Source organism: Sturnira hondurensis, unplaced genomic scaffold (assembly GCF_014824575.4).
Source record: "Sturnira hondurensis isolate 20B ecotype Veracruz unplaced genomic scaffold, ASM1482457v3 Scaffold0021143, whole genome shotgun sequence".
NCBI lineage: Eukaryota > Metazoa > Chordata > Mammalia > Chiroptera > Phyllostomidae > Sturnira > Sturnira hondurensis.
In genome coordinates this window covers 24,964,391-24,987,365 of record NW_028093774.1, presented here as the reverse complement: position 1 = coordinate 24,987,365, position 22,975 = coordinate 24,964,391, and the positions used below count along the sequence as shown (strand labels likewise).

At 53.6% G+C, this 22,975-nt stretch overlaps 1 protein-coding gene across 4 annotated transcripts in view; it reads right to left on the bottom strand.

Annotated features, from left to right (window-relative positions):
* The window catches only part of ACTN1 (actinin alpha 1), an 89,031-nt gene that overhangs the window by 32,811 nt on the left and 33,245 nt on the right, over nucleotides 1–22,975 (bottom strand). For all 4 annotated transcript variants that reach the window (XM_037031135.1, XM_037031137.1, XM_037031138.1 and 1 more), the window contains exons 2-3: nucleotides 8,597–8,711; nucleotides 3,827–3,946 (exon numbers count right to left, since the gene is read on the bottom strand). In XM_037031135.1, coding sequence (XP_036887030.1) covers nucleotides 3,827–3,946; nucleotides 8,597–8,711 — 235 coding nt within the window. The remainder of the gene's footprint in view (nucleotides 1–3,826; nucleotides 3,947–8,596; nucleotides 8,712–22,975) is intronic.

The following is a 22,975-nucleotide window of genomic DNA, read 5'->3' as shown; positions in this document are numbered from 1 at the left end:
CCAGGCTCAGCACCCGCCCAACCCCCTGGCCACCCTCAACATGCGACCCAGGGACCTCTGTGTTTGCTGCAGGGACACCCCATCTCACAGGAAGCTTTACGTCAGGAGGCTGCCGGGAATGCTGGGTCCCCAAGGAGGGATGCAAGGCCACAAGTGGGCTCCGGCAGGGGGGGGACCATGATGGCGGATTAACGGAGTCTGCCACGGGGGTGGGAAGGGGTAGAGGGGTGGCCCTGTCGTTCCTGGTCTACAGGAGCTACGAAGCTGCTTGCACCCTGGGTTTACTTGAAACCTGCCTCTCCCTTGCCCACACTCGGCCCCCTGGGGTCCAGGCATCCACTGGGGACTCAGACAGCAGAAGGAATGACAGCGAGGGACCCCCGCAGGACAGACACTAGACCCTGGAGCCACCACCTCCGAGACCAGCGCTGCACCCACTGCAGCTGCCACCCTGGCACCCCAAGGACAGACGCTAAGTCATCACCACCTCCAACGAGCTCTTGGCACCCAGAGCTATCACACTTTCCCTGCCCAAAGGGCTAAAAAAAATCCTGCTTGCGTCCTCTCCCCTGGTTACATCTCAACCCCTCACCCAGGTCAAGCCCCGATCCCATGAGCCTAGACATTTTAGAATCGAGGATCATACAAGACACCTGAGGCATCTACACTAACCCCCCCCGGGGCTGCCTCCCGCCTCCATGTACACATCTTCAGGGGCAGGGAACAGGGAACGTGTGGTCTCTCTGGAGCCCGCAGTCCCTTCCCGAAGGTTCTGCATTATATCCATAATCCCTGCCCAGAGGTCTTCCTTCTGGCCTGGTCCTGCCCTTCAGGGTCGATCAGAGAGTCTAGTCCTTGCAGCAGGTGACAATCCTTCAAAGGTCTGGGGTCTCTGCCCCCCCAGGGCTGGTCCCCACAGCATAAGATGCTCCTCAGTGAGGACAACCAGCAAGGGCTGCCCCGCCCCAAGCCCCAGAAGAGCGCACCGCAGGAGACCGGCCCAGGGCCCTGTGTTTCCCAGTCTGCAGCAGCCAAGGCCGTTTCATTAAAACACACGAAACCCATCTGCAGCAGGGCGACCATGGTGGCAGGATCCCGCTGCTCGGTGTGAACCGACAGAGATGATTTTGAAGCAGTAAGCCTCAGCTCAAGGCAATGGCTCCCTGGGGGAGTGAGCGGGAAGGACTGTTCGAAAGGAGCCTTTGAAATCTTTGGAGAACCAAGGCTTTTGAGGAAGGACCTGGAAAACCGCAGCCAGCAAGGTTCAGGGACTTCCCAAAGATCAGAGGTGGGGTTGGAGTTTGTGTCCTCGGTCCCCACCCCTCTGCCGAGGCTGGCATAACCCACCTGACCCGCCAAGTCCAAGCTGAGGGAAATGGCACAAAGTTCTATCCTGTGTCCCCCGTCGGGGAGGCAGCAATGCCTAGGGGCGATGAGAACAGGTTGAGACCTCGGTTCTGGACCTGGAACCCCTGGGTTCATTCTGGAGGTAGTCTGGCCTGGAGCCTAGGTGCAGCCACACTACGTGCTTCACGCCAGCACCTTTTCTGAGCCTCGGTTTCCTGGAGAGAGAATGTGGCTGGCGGTGTTCACTCGGCAGGTCCACTCACAGGAGAAGGGGACAACAGTGCAGACGAGGCACCTGTCTAACCAGGTGCACATTCGGGACTCAGCAAGTGCTAGTCTCTCCCTTTGGTGCTCAGTGTCTTTAAAAAAATTTTTTTTTCTTAGATATTTCAATCTTCTTTTCTAAAAACTGGATTTCTGACTTCTTTTTGGGGAAAAAAAAAGGGTCTTGACTGGTGTAGCTCAGTGGGTTGGGTATCATCCCACAAACTGAAAGGTCACCAGTTTGATCCCCAGTGAGGCCACGGGCCTGGGTTGCAGGCCAGGTCCCCAGTCGGGGTGTGCCAGAGGCAACCGATGGATGGAGGTCACCCTCTCTTTCTCCCCCCCTTCCTTTCTCTCTAAAAATACATAATTTGTAAAATCTTTCAAATAATTTAAAAAATAAAAAAAGGAAGACACAGCAGTGCTGGGCCTGTATCCCCACCAGCAGCGACTGGCTACGTCTACGCAGCAGGCGCCCGCCTGGAGGACGCACGGCCCCCACCTCACACGTCCTTCACTTCCCTGCTCCCTGTGCATCTGAGCTCCTACCAGACCTGGGCAGCGACTTCTTCGGCTTCTCGTTCCTGCCCAGTTAAAACTTTTCCTGCCGAGTTGTGATTCCTCCCTATTAACGCAAAGCATTCCTTTCTTCTCATAAAGAGGCAGAGAACATTTTCCTACTCGCCAGGCAAATTACCCTGCTATGTGCAAATCCTTCAAACATTTACCAAGCACCTACTAAGTGCTTCTCGCTGCGAGGAGCTGGGGCCGCAAGGGCATAGAGGACGTGGCCTGGGCCTCACAGCTGGTGGGGCGCAAGGCCTGTGACGGCCTCAAGCTGGCCCAAGTGCCCAATAAGGCGGGCGTCAGCAAAATTTTTCTGCCAAGGGCCTGATAGGAAATATTTTGGCTTAGTCGGCCGTACAGCCTCTGTTACAGCCACTCGACCCTGCCCTCTGAGCGGGAAGCAGCGAGGACAGCGTGCAAACAAACCATGTGGCTGAGCTCCAATATTTACAAAAACCCACGGCAGCCGGCTTTGACCCTGTGGACTGTGGGTTGCAGGCGCCTGTGCTAACCGCACTCCATTTGAGGTAGCGACCTGAAATCCCTCAGTGTCCAGAACAAAAGAGGAGGGGCACCTGACCTTCATCAGCCAGAAAAGAGACCCCTCCTACGGATGTCCTGAAGCAGGGCCCCACCGGCCTCAGGGAAGGACACTCTCTGGGGCACTGCTCTGGGGCCGCGCAGACGGACTTGAGCTCTGGCTTTGCCACTTAGGATGGGACCCTGAGCAAGTTCCTCCATCTAGTTAGGCATCTGTTTTCTTTTTGTGAAATGGAAACAGTAATTAGAACCAGCTCCTCAGGCTGCTGCGAGGATTACATGAGATCACTGGTGCACAGTACCCGCCACACACAGGGGAGTACTTTTTAATCACAGCCATAGTTCCGTCTCAAATGAATGAATGAATGAACAAATTAATGAACAAACAAATGGAGATTACTCATCTTGCGACCTGTGGCACACACCGCAGGTGCCCTGTGCATCCTTGCTGAGTCCATGGGACCCAGTCCTGAGAGGCCTGGTTATGGCATCTGTTCGGATCGCCCTGTCCACCCCCTGTCCTGCAGGGCCACCACAGTGCACGCAGAAGCAGTGTACTGCTTTTTAGCCACTGAGAATGTGATAATGATAATGGTTTAAACTGAGCTTTAAAAAATATTTTAAGTGAAGGGAAAAGAGCCAAGATGTGCTTAATGCGATTAAGAATGTCCCTAAAGGCTTGTGGACATCAGCCTTCCCGGGGCCCTGCGGAGCAGAGCACTTTGCCCTCCACCCCTTGGGGTCTGCACCCTCTCCCCAGACCACAGGATCCTCCGCTCCGGACGGCAAAGTGCAGCCAGGCCTGCAGGTCAGGGAGGCAGCGCTGCAACACACAGGGTCCACGGCACTGGGACTGGCCGGGGGGAGTCACTGGGTGGACCAGGAAGTGGGCCTTGGTTTTCCAGGGGCAGGGCTGATGGGTGGAGGAGGCTGGAACTGGATGGAAGGTACTGCTGTTACATGAAGAATCCACAGGGTCGACCAGATGGAGGTGCGGGGAGCCCCACTTCCAAATGCCCTCAAGGATATCAGGGTAGAAAAGGCCCAGGGACCAGCTGGGCAGAAACTCAGGCCCCGAGGTGGCAGCCAGCAGGCAGGCTTTACTCACCTTCCGCTCCAATGGACACGAGCTTGACCCCCTTGCTGGCTATGAAGTCCAGGGCCTTGTTGACATTGGAGATCTTGTGCACCCTCATTTTGCCTCTCTCCGGCTTGGCCAAGCGTTCACCTGAATACAGACCAAGAGGGGAGAGGGAAGGTGAGACGCTGTCACCCACAAGCTGGGGCTGCTCTCACGACATCCTCAGCCAGGGCACATCCCAGATAGACACACACTTGTGGGCGAACGCCGCCCTGGAGGAGAATGAGGGGGGCACCTGCCATGGCCCTTCTCTCCTCCACGTCTCAGACCCAGCTGCTCACAGTCACCCAACAACTCCGCATGAAGCCCCTAGTAAGTGGCAGGCACTTGTCTGGGCGCCAGGAATCCAGGGGTGAACAGAACCAGTTCCTGTCCTCACGGACTCACTCACGGCCCAAGCAGAGAGACAGACCTTCCACAGAGAAACACACAAATAAATATATGCAAATACCAAGACAGAGAAATGCCTAAACTAATTGCCTGAAAAAAGGCTTCAGAAGAGGAGGGTGGGCAGGAGGAGGAGGAGGCACACAGAAGTAAGGGAGGGCCTCAGAGAGGGAGGACAGCCAGGCCTGGGTGGCAGGGAACAGTGACCAAGGCAGAAGGAACAGCACGTGTGAAGGCCCTGACTCCGTCTACTCTAGACGGTCTGGGCCCGGGACAGGGCGTGGGTCACTCCAGAGGATTTTGAAAACGTTCCCTGGGGACTTAAATAGAGCTGTTCACAGCGCCCCTCCCTCATTTGAGAACCAGGGCTCTTGTCCTGTCAACTGTTGCCCATGGGCACCCTCGGCTCGGCTCCAGTCAACCCCCACCCTTGCTCAGCGGCTGCTCCCCCAGCCCTCCACCTTCTGCATGGGAGCTGCTGCAGCTCGGGTTTCAAGGCCAGAAGCTGTGTGGAAACTGGGAGAGGGACTGGTTCTCCAAACACCCCATTAAGAGTACTTTTATCCCAGAACAGAGACGTCCAGAAACCCCCTAAAACTATCCGAAAACTGCTCATGTGCAGCAGATGTGCCCACACCTGGGGAAGCAACATGCTGCTTTCAGAGTCTCTAAGGGGTCAGAAAGCCCAAAGGGCGAGAACCACCATCCTAAAGCCTGAAACTCAGGACCTTTGCACCTGCCTTGGTGTCCAAACCAGACCGGCCCCCTCCCCCGGGCTCGTCAGTAGTCCCGCTGAGCAGGATCCAGGGGCCAGGCCCACCCTGTCAGAGCAGCGAGTCACCAGAGGCCTCCCAGCATCTAGAGGGGAACAGACTTCCTGCACAGATGTCACTGGGCCTGGCAGCTCCCAGGGAGGCACAGCTGGGTTGTTATTAAGTCAAAACTTTCCACTTGTGGCTCTCCCAAGGCTGTGGCCACTGCCCTGCCTCCCCAGCACCCCACCATTGCAAGCAGATGAGAAACCACAGGGGCTCCTGCCCACAGGCTGCCTGGAGACAGTGCCACGTGCCCCCGATCCCAGGCCCTGCGGAGCCTGAGCTGCCCAGCCCGGCCCACCCGCTGTGCACATTGACTGGAACAGGAATTCTCCACAAGGGACAGGAAAGGCGGAAAGGCAGCAAGACCAGCAGTTTGCAAACTTCAGTCAGCACAAAACCACCTGGAGAACCAGCTAACCACAGAGGTCCAGCCCCCTCTCCCCCTGCCTCCTACATGTCTGATTTAGGAGGTCTGGAGTGGGGCTTCGAATCCTGATGTGGGTGGTCCAGGGACCACACTTCTAGGACCTCTGCAGGCAGCGCCCCCTTCCTTCTCCTGCTGTCCCACCCAGCTCCAGAGATGCTCCAGGAGGCAAAGTCAAGGTCTCGGTGGCTCAGTCTCCCCAGCCCGTGGAGAGAGACAAGCCCACTACACAATAGCGCGCATGTCCTCCCTGGGCACAGCCAGCTGCTCAGGGGGAGCCCACTTCGGGGCATCTGGTCACTCTGACATTTGTTCAGTGTCACCTACATGCCAAGCCCTGTTTCAGAACTGGGGCACAGAGACGGGGCTGTCCTTGCCACGAGGAGCTCAGCGTGGGGCAGGGAAAAAACCAAGTGAGCCAGAATGATTAAACGGTACAGCAAAAGACTCAATAAAGGAATCAGTGGGCTGTTACTGAAGCCCAGGGGAGGGCAGTCATTTCCACTGGAGCGGGGGGCAGCAGTGGGAAAGACCTCCTGGAGAAGCCCTGCACTGAGTTTTAGAGACTGAACAGAAAGAACAATGCCAGGGTTGTTTGCTTGTTTGTTTAAACTAAGGAAATACCAAAAGGTCGCAGGTTCGATTCCCAGTCAGGTCACATAACCAGGTTGCAGGTTCGATTCCTGGTCAGAGCACATATGAGGCATAACCAATTGATGGTTTTCTCTCTCTTACTATCTCTAAAAGCAATGAAAAAAATGTCCTTGGGTGAAGATTAAAAAAAAAAAACCTTAAACGTGGAATTACCATACTGTCCAGTAATCCCACTTGTGAGTAGTGGAATATCACTCAACAAAAAAAAAAAAAAAAAAAAAAAGGAAGGAAGGACATGCANGATGGGAGAGGGGGTTTTGAAGGGAAGGAAGGACATGCAGTGGTAATGAGATGTGGAAGTCATCCGCTGCGAGGTCACGGGTTTAAGGATGGACGTGTTCGCAGGGGCCTAACCTCTACTACTGGCTGAATCATGGCGCACAAACGGGCACTCAGGGGCTCTGAGGGCTTGGAGGTACAGAGACCGGGGCTCGAGTCCCCAAACTGCCCCTGAACTGGCTGTGGGATGTTTGTGCTGGTCAGATCCTCAGTTNGTGGGAAAGACCTCCTGGAGAAGCCCTGCACTGAGTTTTAGAGACTGAACAGAAAGAACAATGCCAGGGTTGTTTGCTTGTTTGTTTAAACTAAGGAAATACCAAAAGGTCGCAGGTTTGATTCCCAGTCAGGTCACATAACCAGGTTGCAGGTTCGATTCCTGGTCAGAGCATATATGAGGCATAACCAATTGATGGTTTTCTCTCTCTTACTATCCCTAAAAGCAATGAAAAAAATGTCCTTGGGTGAAGATTAAAAAAAAAACCTTAAATGTGGAATTACCATACTGTCCAGTAATCCCACTTGTGAGTAGTGGAATATCACTCAACAAAAAAAAAAAAAAAAAGGGAAGGAAGGACATGCAGACACAGCTACAACGTGGACAGACTGAAAGACATTACGTGAAAGGACACAGGGCAGTCACAAAAGGATAAAAGCTGCACGATCCCACTAACACAAGGTTCCTAGAGCAGCCACACGCAGAGACAGAGAAGACTGGCCGTGGCCAGGGGCTGGGAGGGTAAGTGGGGGCTGGGCATTTCATGAACGTGGAGTTTCCGTGCTGGAACTGGATGGTGGTGCCGGCTGCCCAACCACGGAAGGTGGGGAATGCTGCTAAACTGGGCACTTAAAAATGGTCAAAATGGTCAATTTTATGCTGTGTCCATTTTACCACCCTCTGCCATACACACACAGAGAGCTTTCACCTGCAAGGGAAATAAACAGACGAAAGTATTAGGGTTAAAACCACAGGCAGCTAGAGCTTGTACAGAAGCACGGAGTGCAGGGAGGCAGGGGGCCTGAGGCCCGAGGCCTTTTGGGGCAGAGCCAGTGGAAACAAAGCAGGTGCCAGCCCACGGAAGATCCCGCGAGCTCTGCTAAGGAATGTGGGCTGCAGGCTCAAAGCCCTGGGGAGGCGCTGCAGAGAACGGTCAGGGACGGCCTGACCGTATTTGGGCTCTGCGCGGACCCTCTGGCCGCACGCAGTGAGGGCTGCGGTGGGAGGCGGCCGAAGGCCTCTGGCACCAGCTAGGTGGGAGCTGACGCAGGCCCACAGATACCACGGCAGCCAAGGCAAAAGAAGAGCGGAGGAAGGAGCCAGAATACATGGAACCCGAACGGCAAGTTGGAAAGAAGAGCAGAGGCAGAGCCGTCTAGGATTCCTGGATTGGGGTCAGCGGAACAAGATGAAGACTGTGGGGGGAGGAAGGCTGGCAGCAGCCAGAAGTAAGCACAGTCTTGGACACGCTGAGTGGGCCCATGGGATGCCCTGTGCAGTTCAGCAGTTAAGAAGGGGCTGGAGGGAGAAGGCCAGACTGAGCCCAGGTCTGGGACCCACTGGCTTCATGTGGAAGGTAAAGTGAAGAGAACAGCTAGGGTTGCCCAGGGTAAAGCAAGGCTAGAGTACTGAGGGCCGCCCACCTTGCACAGGCGGTGGAGGACAGGTATTCCGAAGAAAGCAGAGGTTGCATTCAAGGGGAGCCGCCCCTCCGGTTACCTGAACAATTTGGAAATTCCAAGCTTGGGGGCGACATGAGGGATTGGGACCGTGTAGCTCTAGGCAGAGAGGTTACAGTGGCACCAAGATTCAGGGATGGTCAGCCATGGCTGCATTCTTGACCACAGAGCTCTGGCATTTTGGAGAAGGGACCTTAGAGACCACTTCACAAACCCCCTCTTTGTTGCAAATGAGATACGGAGGCAAAAGGCAGTGGCTTGTTCAAGGACACAGATGATCTGCAGCAGAGCCAGGACCAAAGCCAGTCTAGTCTCCTAGTCTGAATTCACACGTCACCCCCACCTTCTTGCAAGACACCCAGGCTAGCCATTACCAAAGGCAGAGCAGCGGCACAGGTGCCAGGGACACACTCCCAGAGCGGCAGACCCTGTAAGGCAGCACCTTATCCTGGGCCAGGGGGCCCTGTCCACCTGGCACTCGAGGCCAGTGGTCCATCTCACCTGAGATGACCTCCAGCAGCAGCATGAGCTTCAGGCCATCCCGGAAGTCCTCTTCGATGTTCTCGATCTGCGTCCCGGCCTTGCGGAGGTGGGAGTTGCACCATGCCGTGAACGTCTAGGCACAGGGAAGAAGAGCGAATGGTCAGGCTCCCCATAAGTCACGTGGTCTCTGAGGCCCTCACAGGGGCCTCAATGCCTCTCACCACCTCTCAGGTTGTTCTGTATGAGGCACAGGTGGGACCGGGGAACAGAGGAAGCAGTACCCTCTTTCAATGCCTCCCCTCTGGTCCTGCTTCCAAAACATCACCCCCAACCACATGTAGAAGTACCAGCAATTTACTGCTTAGGTTATAAGGCTTCATTTCAATCCTCACCATTTTAAGAAGTGCTTTAGAGATAACATACCAAGCCATATATTAACACCACAGGGCAAATGAGTTTATTAAATCCTCGTCTGCTTGGCAGCTAGCGGAGAAAAAGGATTAATCACTTTTGTTAGGGACACAGTTCAGAGTCACGGTGCCAGGATCAAAAGAGAGAAAGGTAAATAACCCACAGTGTATTGCTGAGTCTTTGGGGTGGGGGATGGAGGCACCTTAAGCTGCAAAAGTATGAAGAATTCCAGAAAGGGAATATAAGGAGACTAAACAAAGGACTATCAATGTCGGAATGGTCTAGTCCACAGGGAGAAAGCAGCAACATTGCAATGCTTCTTCTATATTGAGCAGATGATCACCCGCCATAACCAAGCTGTCCTGTGCCAACAGCACCCCCTGGTGGCTTGATAAGGAAAAAGGTCACAACAAACAAAAGTGTGCGGTTTGATTCTGCATGCCCCATCTACAACTTGGGCAAGTGTCTCTCCCCAGCTGTCACATTCCACGGAAAACAGAGTTGAGCACTCTCCTGGCTTCAGAGCCAGCCCATTCCTGGGCAACTCTAGGCCTCTCTGCACCAAATGGCACTCACAACTACCTGGGGGCTCAAGAGTCAATGTCCAGACCTCCACAGCACCGCCAGTCACGGAAAGTGCAGTGGTGAACAGTGCACTATTCCTCAGAGCAGCAGCAGTGGCCACACTAGAAATGCCCTTCCTCCTCAGAAAGGTCACCAGACTCATGACCCCCACTACCACTTCCTCTTGCCCCACAGAACCCAGCAAAGGGAAGTGGCAATGAATGGACAGAAGGAAGGAACACCACACGACTGATTACTGGGGGAAAGAAATGGCTGCACAGGTTTATAAGCAAGAGCTGGAAAGTCTGTGAGCAAGAAGGGGTGATGTGGGTCCACACAGTCTTTGGAAAGACTGGCACAAGGACTGGCACACAGACTGGAGGTGGGCTGGGGACACACGGACTCATCAGCCTGGATTGTCCTCTATGTCATGCTTGGCTAACACACACTCATCTTTCAAGATCAGGCTATGATACCACTTCCTTCAGGAAGCCTTCCTGACAGTCACACACCACATCGGGGCCCAGAGCATCGTGCACCCACAAGAACCATTGCCCATGTCCTGCTGCATGGCCCTGCTTGTCAGCTCGTCAGCTCCAAACCTCCAGACTGGGATGGACCAGGGCTCTCCCTAGAGTTCCAGGGCCCAGAGTCAGGGACACAGCCTTGAACCAAACAGTGAAACCCCCCGCCCTGGGCAGCGAATATCCTAGTAGGTGTGAAAATCAGGCCACTGGAGGAAGGAGCAAGTGAACCCATACGAAAAGTGGGAGGGCCCTGGAAGATCCAACCACACCGGGTGTGTGGGCGACGCTGAATGGTATCGGCAGGGGCCAGGGGCCAGGGGCCAGGGGCCAGGGGCCAGGGGCCAGGCAGCGCTCTCAGGGGCCTTCCAGAAGCAGAAGGCAGCTGCCGAGAGGGGATGCCGAGAGGGGATGCCGGAGGACAGGAGAGGGAGCCTGTGGGCCCTTCCCGGAGTGCTGGCATCGCAAAACTGGCAGAAATGACAGGCTACCCTGGCTTTTATTTCCATTTTGTTGTAACTTTTGTTATTGTTGTAAAAAATATGTAAGAGTTTCTAAATCTTTAAAATACATATAATTTATTTTGTATAATTTGTATAATGTAATTTGTAAAAAAATAAAATAAATAAGCTCCATATTCTCTCCCAGCTGTCGTTTGTCCAAATGGGCACTTTAGCCAGGCATCATCACAGTGCCCATCCGTGGAGGTGGGCTGGGGCTGGGGCGCCTTTTCCCTGACCACCACGGGCACTGCCACTCTCATCTCCCTTCTGGGCCCACACTTGGCCTCTGCCTGGGAACTCAAGAGGGACAGGACTGCCCAGCAACCCAAAGGGCCGGTCTCGGGATCAATGCGGTCTCGGGTTCAATGTGGCATGGTTGGGGGTGGAGAGACCTCACTGTTTATCACCTGGTCTCGGAGGGGGGTTGGGTGTGAAGAAGAAGAAAGAGGCCGATTTCATAAAAAAAGACGTTTTCGCAAGAGGAAAAGTACTGTTGAAAGCAGCCTGCCTCATTTCCTGGGGAAGCCAGACTCAGAGCCCTGGGAGACAGACCACACCTGTGTTTGCTCAGCTCTCCCACACAAAGCCTGGTTCTGAGGCCCCCGGCCTGCTCCTCGCTCAAACCTCCACAGCCTCATCCCCAGCTCCCAGAGGTGACGGTGGCCTTGAAGGGGTCTCTGAGCACCTCCCAAATTAGAAAATTCCCCCAGTAAGCAGCACCAGTCTTGAATCTCAGGCCTAAGGAGGAAATGGTGGGGGCACTCAGTGATTAAGAACACGCTCTTTGGGGTGTACCAGATGCAAGCTCAACGCTCAAAGCCACCATTTACCAGCTGTGTGACCTTCAGGTTAACCTCCCTAAGCCGCTGTGCCCTAGACAGTAAAAGGGAATAGTGACAGCGCTCGTAAAAGCCAGGAGTATTGTCTAGAAATATTTATGAGTGCCTGCCACTCAGCACTCAGTAAACTGTGAGGACAAACCTTCCCATGGATGGACCTCAGAGGGACTCATCCCTCTGTCCGCCGCCAGCCCACACCTCCTCCCTGCCTGCAGCCACCAACCTCCTTCCAGGGCCCCAGCCTGCAGTCACCGCTTAGTGCAGTCTGACGCCTGGTACGTCTGAGAAAATCCTTTTTTTTTTTTTGAACTGGTGCTGATGCATTATGGGAGAGAGCTAAAACTGTGGCGAGGGGCACAGAAAGCCCAGGATTCTGGCAGTGGTCTTGTGGGTCCCCAGCAGGAGGAGGTTAACGAGCACAAAGAGGAGAGGGCAGTGCCCTCAGTACAGGCTTCCAGGCACACCCCATGGCTTCTCTGCAGGCGCAAAGCAGGCCCTGGCCCTAAACCCCGGCCTCCCACATTAAGACAGAGAAGCGCACCTGCCCCTTCGTGGTGCCCCGGGGGTCCAGCAAGGAGGAAATGCCAACGGTCAGTCACAAGTGATGCCAGTGGCTAGAGACCCAAGGCCCCACGGCCTCTAGTCCGGACACCCCAGCACGGTGGGCAGTGCTACCCCAGCAAGACTATGGTCAGCCTCATTCAAATAAAGGGCAAGGGGGCATTTTATTGCCTCAGTCTCCACCATGACCTGCCCTATGTGACCTTCCAAGAGCCCCACCACTGGGTCCCTGGCTCACAGCCTGACTAAGGAGATCGGGCCCCCAGTGGACCCACTATTGCAGAAACGGGCCCAGGGATGCTGAGGGGTCTCGGGAAGATTGCACCAGGCTGGAGTGCTGACAGGGCTGCGGGAAGGGCTGGTCCCTCCTCGCTCCACCCGACGCCCGCCCTTCTGCACAGCCCTGGGGGCCTGGACAGAGAGGGAGGGCACCCCTGCTCACCGTGAAGTACCTGCCCATACCTAACCTGGCATAAAGGTGATTTTAGGAGACAAAGAGAATAACGGTCCAGCACTGTAGTTTAAGGCACAAACGGGCAGGACAACCTCTGAGGTGGGTGGGTGGGAGTGGGGCAGACACCGGAGCCAGGCCGAGGTTCCTGGAATGGATGGACAGCGAGAAGCATCTTTGTCTACGGGTCTCGCAGGGTTGCTTTCACACAGAATTCCTATCTTTCCGTCACATCCTTAACAAGTGCCTTGTCCATATATTTCCTTCAAAGGGGGTCGAGAAGGCAACTGGCTTGAGAACATGCTTCCCCTACTCCCCAGCTCAGACGCACTAGAATGTACTAACTTCAGCCCCCAAGGCCCTTTCTGAACCTCAGTTTTCACATCTGCAAAATGGGGACAGGAGCATCCACCAGGCAGGACTGTAAGGAAGGTTAAATAAGACAATAGTGTGTTTTACCACAAGAAATTGGGAAAAAGAGAATATTAACACGATATTTTCATTTATTTTAATAGTGATAATATTATTTGTTTAAAATACAGTAAGTGTGTAAGAAATAGTCATTACCATTATCATTACCATCTAAACTTAGAATTTAAGGGTTCACTGAACCATCTGTCACTCAGCTGGGACCACCCATAAATAAGCAGGAGTTGGAGGCTGAGCTTCTGGAGTCACAGGACTTCCCCAGGATCACTGCACAGAGCAAGCAACCAAAACATTAGGAGGATTAAATCACCCTGAAGATGACAGTGCCAACTCCACATCCATCTCCCTCCAGCCAGGTGGTACCCTGTGACTCGGCACGGCTCTGCCTCAAAGCGCTCACCTGTGTGGTGGGGGCGAGGCTATAATTTCATGGGTCTGGTGAGGAGTCAATGAGATAATTCACTTAAGACACTGACAGAGGGCCTGGAATAGAGGGCCAGCTCAACAATGACCTATCATTACAGTTACCACACAGTGAGTGATAATCACCACAAGTTCATGCTATTCTACACATGGCCTGAAAAAACATCAGAGCTGGAAGAGACGTAAGGCATCACCCAAGTCAAACCTTCACCTGACAGCTGAAAACACATGGGACAGAGAGGGTGAGTGGCTTTCCCCAGGCCACACAACCAGGTATTTCACAGCTCGGCCTCCAGACTCCCAGTCTCATGTGCTTTCTGCTCCGCCAGGATGACGGGTTTGGGGCGCAGGCACAGGGAGGTGCTAGAAGGGAACAGCAGGACCAAGGCTGAGATTGTACCTGGCCAGACGGGCAGTGAAATGGACTGTCACTGAAAATGGGTCACTGTAAAGTGACAACACTACAACCACTTGGAATCTGACATCGGAGTGACTGGCTAGCAAAAGCACAGAGTCTGAGTTGATGGAACGTCAGGAGAGTTGGCGTGGGATGGGCAGCCTCTCTGGCAGAGAGAGGCAAGGACAGCAGAGCCCAGTGGCAGGCGAGTGGTGGTCCGGAGGTGGGAGATCGTTCTAGATGGTGAGCCAACCAAAAACATGCCGGGGGGAACTCTGGGAACTGTGCTCTTCAACCAGGAGGACAGAAAAAAGGATTCAGGAGCTCACCTCAAATATTTGAAAACCTTCCCATGGGCAAGCAAATAAATTTGTCAGGCACATCCCCAGGCAAAACAAGGCAGGCAGCACACACCAATGGTGAGGAATGGAGATTCTAGAGCAAAGCTGACCCGGACCCATGCCCAGCTCTGCCCCTCAGTGACCTTGGGCAAGTGACTTCACGTCTCCAACCCTCAAACCCCACATCTGTAAAAGGGGTATGGTACTAGAACTACCCAGAGGAGAGTGAAGATCAACTCAACAACATACAGCAAGTGCTAAGCACAATCGTCCACAAATAAGGTTCAATAAATGGTAGCTTTAATTATTAGGATGAAGGACAGGAAGCTGCAAGGAAGTCTAGAGTCCAAAATAATAAAGAACAGACCAAAAGATGGATGTACAGTGTGTTACCGGCCAAAGGCATGTGCTTGGTGAGGGTCCCAGAAAAGGATTCAAGCACCCTGGGGGCTGAGCTGAGTAAGGTCCGTTATAACTCTGATAATACAAGAGCCCAAGGCAGCCCTTGGAATGTTGGTTTACAGATGTGCTTGAAAAGCTCACTCAGACCAAGGTCACCCAATTAAATATCTGAGCAGGGTTGCAACCTCGGTACCATTAACATTTGGGGTTGGTTACTTGTATGTTGGGGGTGAGGGGGTGCGGGGTGCTATTCTATGCATCCTAGGATGTTAGCAGAATCCCTGAACCCTACCCTCCACATACTCCAACATTCCCCTAACCCAAGTTGTGACCATTAAAAACCACCCCCGGATGAGAACCTGGTCTGGAAGAGACAAACGCTTATGCCATAGATACGAGTCGTAAGTGTAATACAGTAACAGCAGCCAACAGCGATGAGCACTTACTACGTGGCAGACCCTCCTCTGGGTGCCTGACCCACGTCGACTCCCTGAATCTTCACAACACCATGAGGCAGGTGCTACGACTCTCCCCATTTTACAGATGAGGAAACCAAGGCACAAAGAGGATTACTAAAGGAGCAGAAAGGGCAGCCGTGAGAAAGAAAGGAGGACTGGTTGGTGCTCACTCTGCTCCTGAAACAGGGCCCTGCCAGTCTACCCTTTGTTCTTCCCTCAGGAGAAACCAGTCCTGGTGTGCGAGCCGATGAATGACAACTAGAACGCAGCCTCGGTGCCAGGGCAGGGTCGGCAGGGGACAGGAGTGGCCTCCCCTTGACGCCACGTGGGAACACAGGCCCTCGGTTGCCAGACTGCCCGTGAAGAGGCGCCAGAAATCTGGACTTAGAGGTGAATCCCCTCCCTGGCTTTTTAATGCTAATACAATTTAAAAATAAGACATCTTACAAGCCTCCAAAAAGGTGTCAGCAGGCTACCTCTGAACTAAGACCCATGGGGGTCTCTGGTTCTACAGTGGGAAATGTGATTTCTTTTCTTTTTTTAAAGCTTTTATTCATTTCTCTTTTTTTAAGATTTTATTTATTTATCTTTAGAGGGGAAGGGAAGGAGAGAGGGAGAGAAATATCAATGTATGGTTGCCTCTGCCAGGGACACACAATGTATCGTGTGTCCCCTGCCAGGAACGGGCCTGCAACAACCCAACATGTGCCCTGACTGGGAATCAAACTGCGATCCTTTGGTTCACAGGCCCGTGCGCTCACTCCACTGACCTACACCAGCCAGGGCTCATTTCTTTTTAAAGAAGGGAGAGAGGGAGAGAAACATCGATGTGAGAGAAAAATATGGATCAGTTGCCTCTCACGCACCCCCCACTGGGGACCTGGCCCACAACCCGGGCATGTGCCCTGACTGGGAATCTAACCAGCGACCCTTCGGTTTGCAGGCCAGCACACTCAATCCACTGAGCCATGCCAGCCAGGGCTGAAATCTTCCTAAGTCTCCGAACAAAAAAATGACGCACACAGGAGTGTATGGTGTGTGAAAGCAAACACTCCGACACAGTTAACACTCTGAACAGACCACGGCTGACATCAGCCATCTGGGCAGCTGGGAGCAAAGTCCCGGGGGCTTCCTGGGAGGGGTGGTGGGAATCCCCTCACTGGGGGGTTGGTCGAGGGCTGATAACCACACTTTGTGCGCATACCCTACCAGCTTTGTGAATTAAAACAAAGGTACCCTTTCCATTTATTTCACTTGCAAAATAAATTTTCTGCTAATCCCCATTATAGGATGGACAGGGTGATGTGGTACAAACTCCTGTGCACAGCAACCCTCAGCGGGACTAAAGTGGGCGCCGATGCTCAGCCAGGAGCCGAGAGCTATCCTGGGTGAAAATGCTGAAGAAAAGAAAAGGGCACCACGAGCATGAAAACTTTCTTGCCAGCATCACTGCGAGGCCAAATTGGAAATAGCCCCACATTACATTAAGAAAGTATTAGTTCATTAAATACAGCTCGTCCACTTGGTGGAACATTCCACAGCCAAAATGATGGGTGCTGAAACTACATATTATTGTGGAAAGAGGTTTGTATGTAACTAACAAAAACGCAGGACACAAAACTGTATGTGCTGTGGTTTAAAACTGTGTGAGCGATCACAGAGGTGGGAAACTGACTAACACAAAGCACCCCGCCCCCCCGCCCCGCCCCCGACACAAAGGGAGCCTGCGCTCCAGGCATCCATCCGATCATCCGTGACTCTTTTCTGCTTCCCTTGCCCAGGCGTCCGCCAGTGTGGCTGGTTGGCAATCTACTCCCAACCCCTGTCCCTGTGGGCAAGTTCCTCTGCAATGTTGACTTGCCTCCTTGCACAATTTGGGCTGGGCACTCTGAGCTGACCTCACCCGAGAAGCCTCCACTGACAAAGGTGCTTTCTCTATTGTACTGTATTTACAGCAGAGTAAACAAGATAACCCATCTGCAGCCACATGAGACTGGGGCGGTGGTGGGACAGCAGTGCCACCTCCCCTGGCCATCAGGCCCCAGGCTCACGTGCTGACCACACCCCTCCCGGGCACATCCTCCTGCTCCCCTGAGCTCCAGACACTGGACCCCAGCCACAGTTCACTCCAGGGGAGCTATTGTGCAGAGGACTGGAGTCAGGAAACCTGGGCCTTGCCCTGGCGTAGCCAGGCATGCGTGTGACCTCGGATAAGTCATCGTAGCCCTTTCTGGAATCCGGCAGCGTCCCCAATTGGCAGGATCTTCTCCTGGTCAGAAGGGGCCAATACACCCCACAGGGACTGTGTCATCTCAGTGAACTCGGTATGATCAGTGTTTCAGTGCCAGCTCCTACCTCTCCCAAACAGACACCTGTTATTAGTTTACTGGGCGGTCCCTAAAAGCTTTCTGCCACCATAACTCTGGAAGGACATATGAGGACCTGAAACCCAGGCTGCCCCCAGGGAGAGGAGCAGGGGGCTCCTGACAGATGGAGGGAGGGACACTGGCTTTTCACAGAACACCCTTTTGTTTCTTTTGAACTTTATACCATGTGCAGTCATTACTTTTTTCAAGCTATGCAAATGTACAAAAGCTCTGTCTGGAAACATGTACATTTTTCTGTGAAGTCAGACCTCTGGAATGGGATACAGGGGGCTTCCCACTTCTCTGGGAATCTTTTCTTTGGTAGGGGGAGGGAGTCAGGGCCTATATATCATCAGGGGGAAAAAGGCACCACATTTCCAGAATAAAAAAATACAAGAACAAGATAAAGATAAAGGGGAAATTATCCCATCTATTTAAAAGAATTTGTAAAAGGCAGCTTCCCATAGCAGGACCTTCGCTCCCCAGGAGGAAAGCAGCAGGACCTTGGCCTGGGCTCATGAAGTCAAAGACCAGCTCCCCGCACCCTCCAGCCCTCCGGCCCCTCCTCCTCACTGCTGGCTGGGTGTGTGAGCATCAGGCCAGGGTCCCTGGGGAGGGCAGGGCCAGCGTGTGTGCAAAGGGCTGAGTTCTCGGAAGCATCTGCTGGCAGGGAGGTCACTGTGGATCAGCCAGGGAGCGTTCGTCTCCCTAGGGCCACCCTGCAGTCCCTGTGACCCCCACAGTGTGGCCAGGGTGTGGGCCCTGGGTGGTTTGTCTAAGCAAAGACCTGCCAGGAGTGATCTCAGATGGCCGGTGTTCTGGTAACGTAAACAGGGGTATCTGGTTAACTTATCGAGGGCTGACTGCCAGCCTTTCAAAGCAAGCTGTCAGCTGGTTCACTCACAGATGAAAAGCAGCATCTTCAAGACATCTCCACCCAGATCTACTTACTTTCTACCCACCTGGGAGTGGCTGCTGAGAACCACCAGGCAGTTTCCTCTGCTCAGAAAAAACACCTCTCTAACAGACTGCCCCCCAAGCCATGTGAATGCTGGGGTCCTGGAGACTCAGAGTGCAGGTGGCTGGTGTTAAGAGGGGGGCAGTGGCGAAGCAGCTGGACTTTGGAACCACCAGACAGAGCTGGGGCCTCAGTCCCAGCCTCCACCTCTCATTAGCTGTCTCTTTGGACAGAACTCCGCATCTCAGCCTCAGGATGCCCATCTGGGAAATGGGAATAACATCACCTATGATGGCATAGCATTCAAGAACGCCAAATTAGATCTTATGTACTTAGTCTGGTGTGGTGTCCATAATAGACACTTAAAATACATGAATCTAGCCGGCCGTTGTCACTCACTGGCTGTGTGACCTTAATGAACCCACCCAGGCCTCAGTTGCTTTGCCTGACAAGTGGGGACACCTAATATCACTACTTTCCAGGGCAATTCACAAGAGGAGGGTACCACGGATGCAAACCAGACAGCAAGATGCCCAGATAAGCAGCAGCCCAAGAAAAATGCCCACTGTCATCCTGCCCTCACTTCCCATTCCCTTTCTACTGAATCAAAGTTAATCATTCACAGAGCTCTACAGATCGGAGAGAAAGAGGTGGTTATTTTTCCCTACTGATAAGGAACACCTGAGACCAGCTTCCGAGGGGAGCTGGGCCTGCGTATTTCCTGGTTTACATCCACCTTCAGCTCAGTTCAGGAGACTCAGCACCAGACACCTGGCGGGTGGCCAAGGCCAAAAACCAGGCAGCCCGGGGCTCAACCTGGAAGGCAGTTTGACCTAACAAACACACCCAGTTGAAGAGGACTCCCAGACTTCCATGAGGCCTGGGTACTCCCCTCCCGCCAAGGCCCTCGGAGAGCAGGTTACAACCTGGGCAAGCTCAGCACTGTCCTGCCGATGCAGGCAAAACTGGCCGGCTCCGGAGAGGGCTCAGAGCCGTTTTAAAAGTCAGATGGCGAGCGAGCCAGTGAAGAAACGAGGGCTGTCCTCTTAGCTCTTGGCCAGTGAGAGTCCTCTGCCCCCACCATCTGCCACCACCCCAGCCTGGCCTCTCCCAGGGACCAGAGAGCCTCCAGCAATGGCCCAGCCATCGCAGGCCCTGCCAACTATGGCCACTGCGATGCCAGACTCACTGAGCCTCGGTTTCCACATCAGTAAGCCAAAGAAAAAAGAGCATCTACTCCATGCAGTTGCTAGGAGCAAGGATTGTGTGCGCTGCTTGAAGGGGCCCCCCCACAATGCCGGCCACAGACTGAGTGCTCACTCGGGGTTCCAAAAAAACCCTAGAGAGGCAGAAAGTAGAGTAGTGTCGGCTTAAGGCTGGGGGGCGGGCAATGGGGTGACAGTCGAGGGGGACAGGGCTTTGTGTGGGGTGATGAAAGTGATCTAAAAGTGACTGCAGTGGTTAGTGGTACACATGTGAATATCCAACTGTCCGCTTCACAAGGATGAACTGTGTGGTATGTGAGTTATAGCTCAATAAAGTTATTTTTATATAATGTTCTTTAAGGTTTATTTTACTCTCATTTGAGAGAGAGGGGAAGGGGGAGAGAGAGGGGGAAGGGGGAGAGAGAGAGAGAAACATTGATGCAAGAGAGAGACTCGGACTGGCTGCCTCCTGCATGCACCACAACCAGGGATCAAGCCCACAACCTGGGCGTGTGCCCTGACCGGGAATCGAACCGGTGACCTTTCAGTTACAGGACAACGCTCCAACCAACTGAGCCATGCCAGCCAGGGCTAAAGCTATTTTTTAAAAAACTAAAATGCTCCAGGTTCCCAATAAGTCTTTTATGCAGGGTTGGTTGTTGTTGTGTTTTTCACCCATCTGACCCACCGGTAAGAAACCAGTCTCAAAGGCAGGCACTGGGCCCTCACCCACCACAGGCACCGCAGTAACTGAGCTACTCAGCTCCTGACCAGGGCGCCATAAGCAAACCAAGTTGAGGACTCCCACAGTGGATGAGCCTGGGCTCAGACGTGGCCACATGCAGCTCTCGAACCAGGCCTGAACTGTGTGTGAGCTTTGCGCGCCAGAGGCCTGGCCCCTGCGAGCGGAGCGGTTACTCTGAACAGCGGGCCAAGCCCCAGCCAGGGCCTCTGTTTAACCATCAAAGTCCAGGTGGCCCCTCCCAGGCACAGTTAATACCGCAGCAGAACAGCCCTCTCCCCACTGCTGTCTCCCAGCTGGGTCCTGACCGTTACACCTCCCCCACGTCTGGAGTCCGTCTGACAGCACAAAGGTCACGAGGGTCACAGCTCACGGGAATGGTCCACACATTCCTTCCCCAAAGAAGGAAAAGCCACCCAAACGTGAGGTCATTTGGTTTTTCTGGCACAGATGCCGAGAGCTACAGGCCACTCGGTTCTACAGAGAACTTCCCCGGATGACTAGGAACTGACGCAGCCTGGTATTCATCAAATACGGGACTCTGTGGTCTGGACGACTGGAGACCTAACCTGCCTCCTCCGAGTAGTTGAGTGGCCTGAAGATGGCCTCATCTGTACACGAACAATGATCGAATGTACCCCCTCCTGGGGCTGCAGTAAGAATTAAATAGCACAATACTCGACTCGATTTCTTAAATCAAAGACCTGTGAAGACAGTGGGCCAAGAACCGAAAGGCCTAAGTAAGTCAATTCTCTTTGCCTGAGGTCCAGGAACATAAAGCTTCTTCTCCCAAAACACAAGCACAGATCAGCACATTATAAAACAGCCCAGAAATCCCCAAAGCCCCTAATTAAGGAGCCACAGAGAACCCACGGGAACGAAGCCCCACCCAGGCCCAGGCCGCCTGCATCACTGCCCCCCAGCCCGTCCACTAGACCTGTCAGCAATGTGGGGGGCCAGCAGCCCAGCACAGAGGCCTGCTGGCCAGGCGGCCAGCCCCCACTGCGGTGTGGCCAGCCAGCTCGAGGGACCAGGTATCCTCAGGAAGGAGCAGTAGGCTGAGGAACAGGAATGTATCTAGAAACTTCTACATTTCTGAAATGGTGGAAAGAAATGCAGTTGCAGGAAGATCTGGCCAGGACCCCCCAACTCTGCGGGGAAGGGGCAGGCCACCAGGCTTCGTCTGTAGGTGAGTATGCTCACAGCCCTGCTCGACACTCAGAGACCCATGCCAGTCTGCCCCTCAACAGCCGGTTTAGCCTCAGAAATTGTGCTGGGGGGCGGGGCACGATGGGCCCCTGGGACCCCGAAGGGAGAGAAGGAGAGCAAGAGTAAGATACTGGAGTTGCTGGAAGGTCTTGGCTATTAGCACTCGGTGAGGCATGGGCCATCCCAGCAAATCCACTCAACAGTGTTAGAGAAAACCGAAGGTCAAAACCAAAGGTCAGAGCATGAAGCAGCCTCCCCAGTTACACAGTTCTGAGAGGCAGAACTGAGATTTGAGCTGAGGTCTGTAAGACACCAAAGCCTAAGCCCTCCTCTCTATCCTGAGGGCTGAGGCTCTTCCTGGTAAGCCCACCTTCACCCAGGCCAGGAAACAATGAGAAATCAGCCAGCACTACCCAGCCCAACCAGCCAGCGCTGCCCACTGTCCCACACGGGGACCTGTGCAGTGTCCCGACAAAGTCCCTGGCCTGGACCTGGGAAGGCAGCCCAGGACAATGGGCTGAGAACCACCCCCAGCATTCACCTCTAGCCACAGAGAAGGTTCTGGACCTTGTGGCTCCCTAGGGATGCAGAATGGCTGGGCAAGTCCAACCCCTAAGTTCTCATTCTCCTTAGGGGGAAGGAGAGGTAGAATTCTTGTCTCTTCTGGCTTTCTGAACACAAAGCCCATTGAGAAAGGCCATGAATAATGAAAGGGGCAGCCAAGTTGGGAGGTGTGCATGCCAGACTGTGTGGGCTCCTGGCTTGTCCAGGGCCGGACTGGCCCGATGTCAGCAGTTTGCCTGTCAACAGCCACAGCAGATGTTCCTGACTTGTACAGTCCCAGGCTTCCCCCACCAATGGGCTGGAGCCATGCTCATTCATTCATTCCCTTACTTGTTAAGTACTTATTGAGCAATGACTGTGTCAGGAACTGGGATCGAGAGTTGGGCAAATAAAGACACGGTCTCTAAACCAAGGAGCCTTTAGCTTAACAGGGATGACGAACATTAATCAAAGACTCATATAATGAGTGTATATTTGCAAACTGGGCTTAAATGCATGCAGGAGAAGTTCCAGAAGGCATGAGACTAAAGCAGGGTAACCAGGTCCCAGGAGGGATGAGGAGGTGTGGTGTGTGGTGTGTGTGTGTGGCCACTACCCCGAGGAAGTCAGGGAATTTTTAAAGCTGAGAAATTTTAATTAGCTGAAAAGATTATAATTGTGAAGAGGAGCCATATAATTTATCATCCAAACCAGGACACCTGAAAATAAGAGGAGGCACTGTTAATAATTACATCAGGACCACAGGCGCAAGCTGAGATGTGCAGTCACCCTGTACACATGCGTGGGGTCAGGGGTGGTCAGGAAACAAGGCATCGAACCCCCCAGGGCAATGGGAATAAGGCCACTCACACTGCCGGAACATGGCCACTGGGGCCAGTGCAGGCGCAGAGGTGGCCAGGGCTCAGCAGGCCACAGGCGCACAGGGCTTCTCTTGAGAACAATGGAAGCCACCAAAGAGGTTCTGTTTGATTTCAGGGGAGGGTTGGTAGGTCACATAATTGCACCTGCATCTTTACAGAGACTTCTAATTGCAATGTGAAGAGCAGAGCC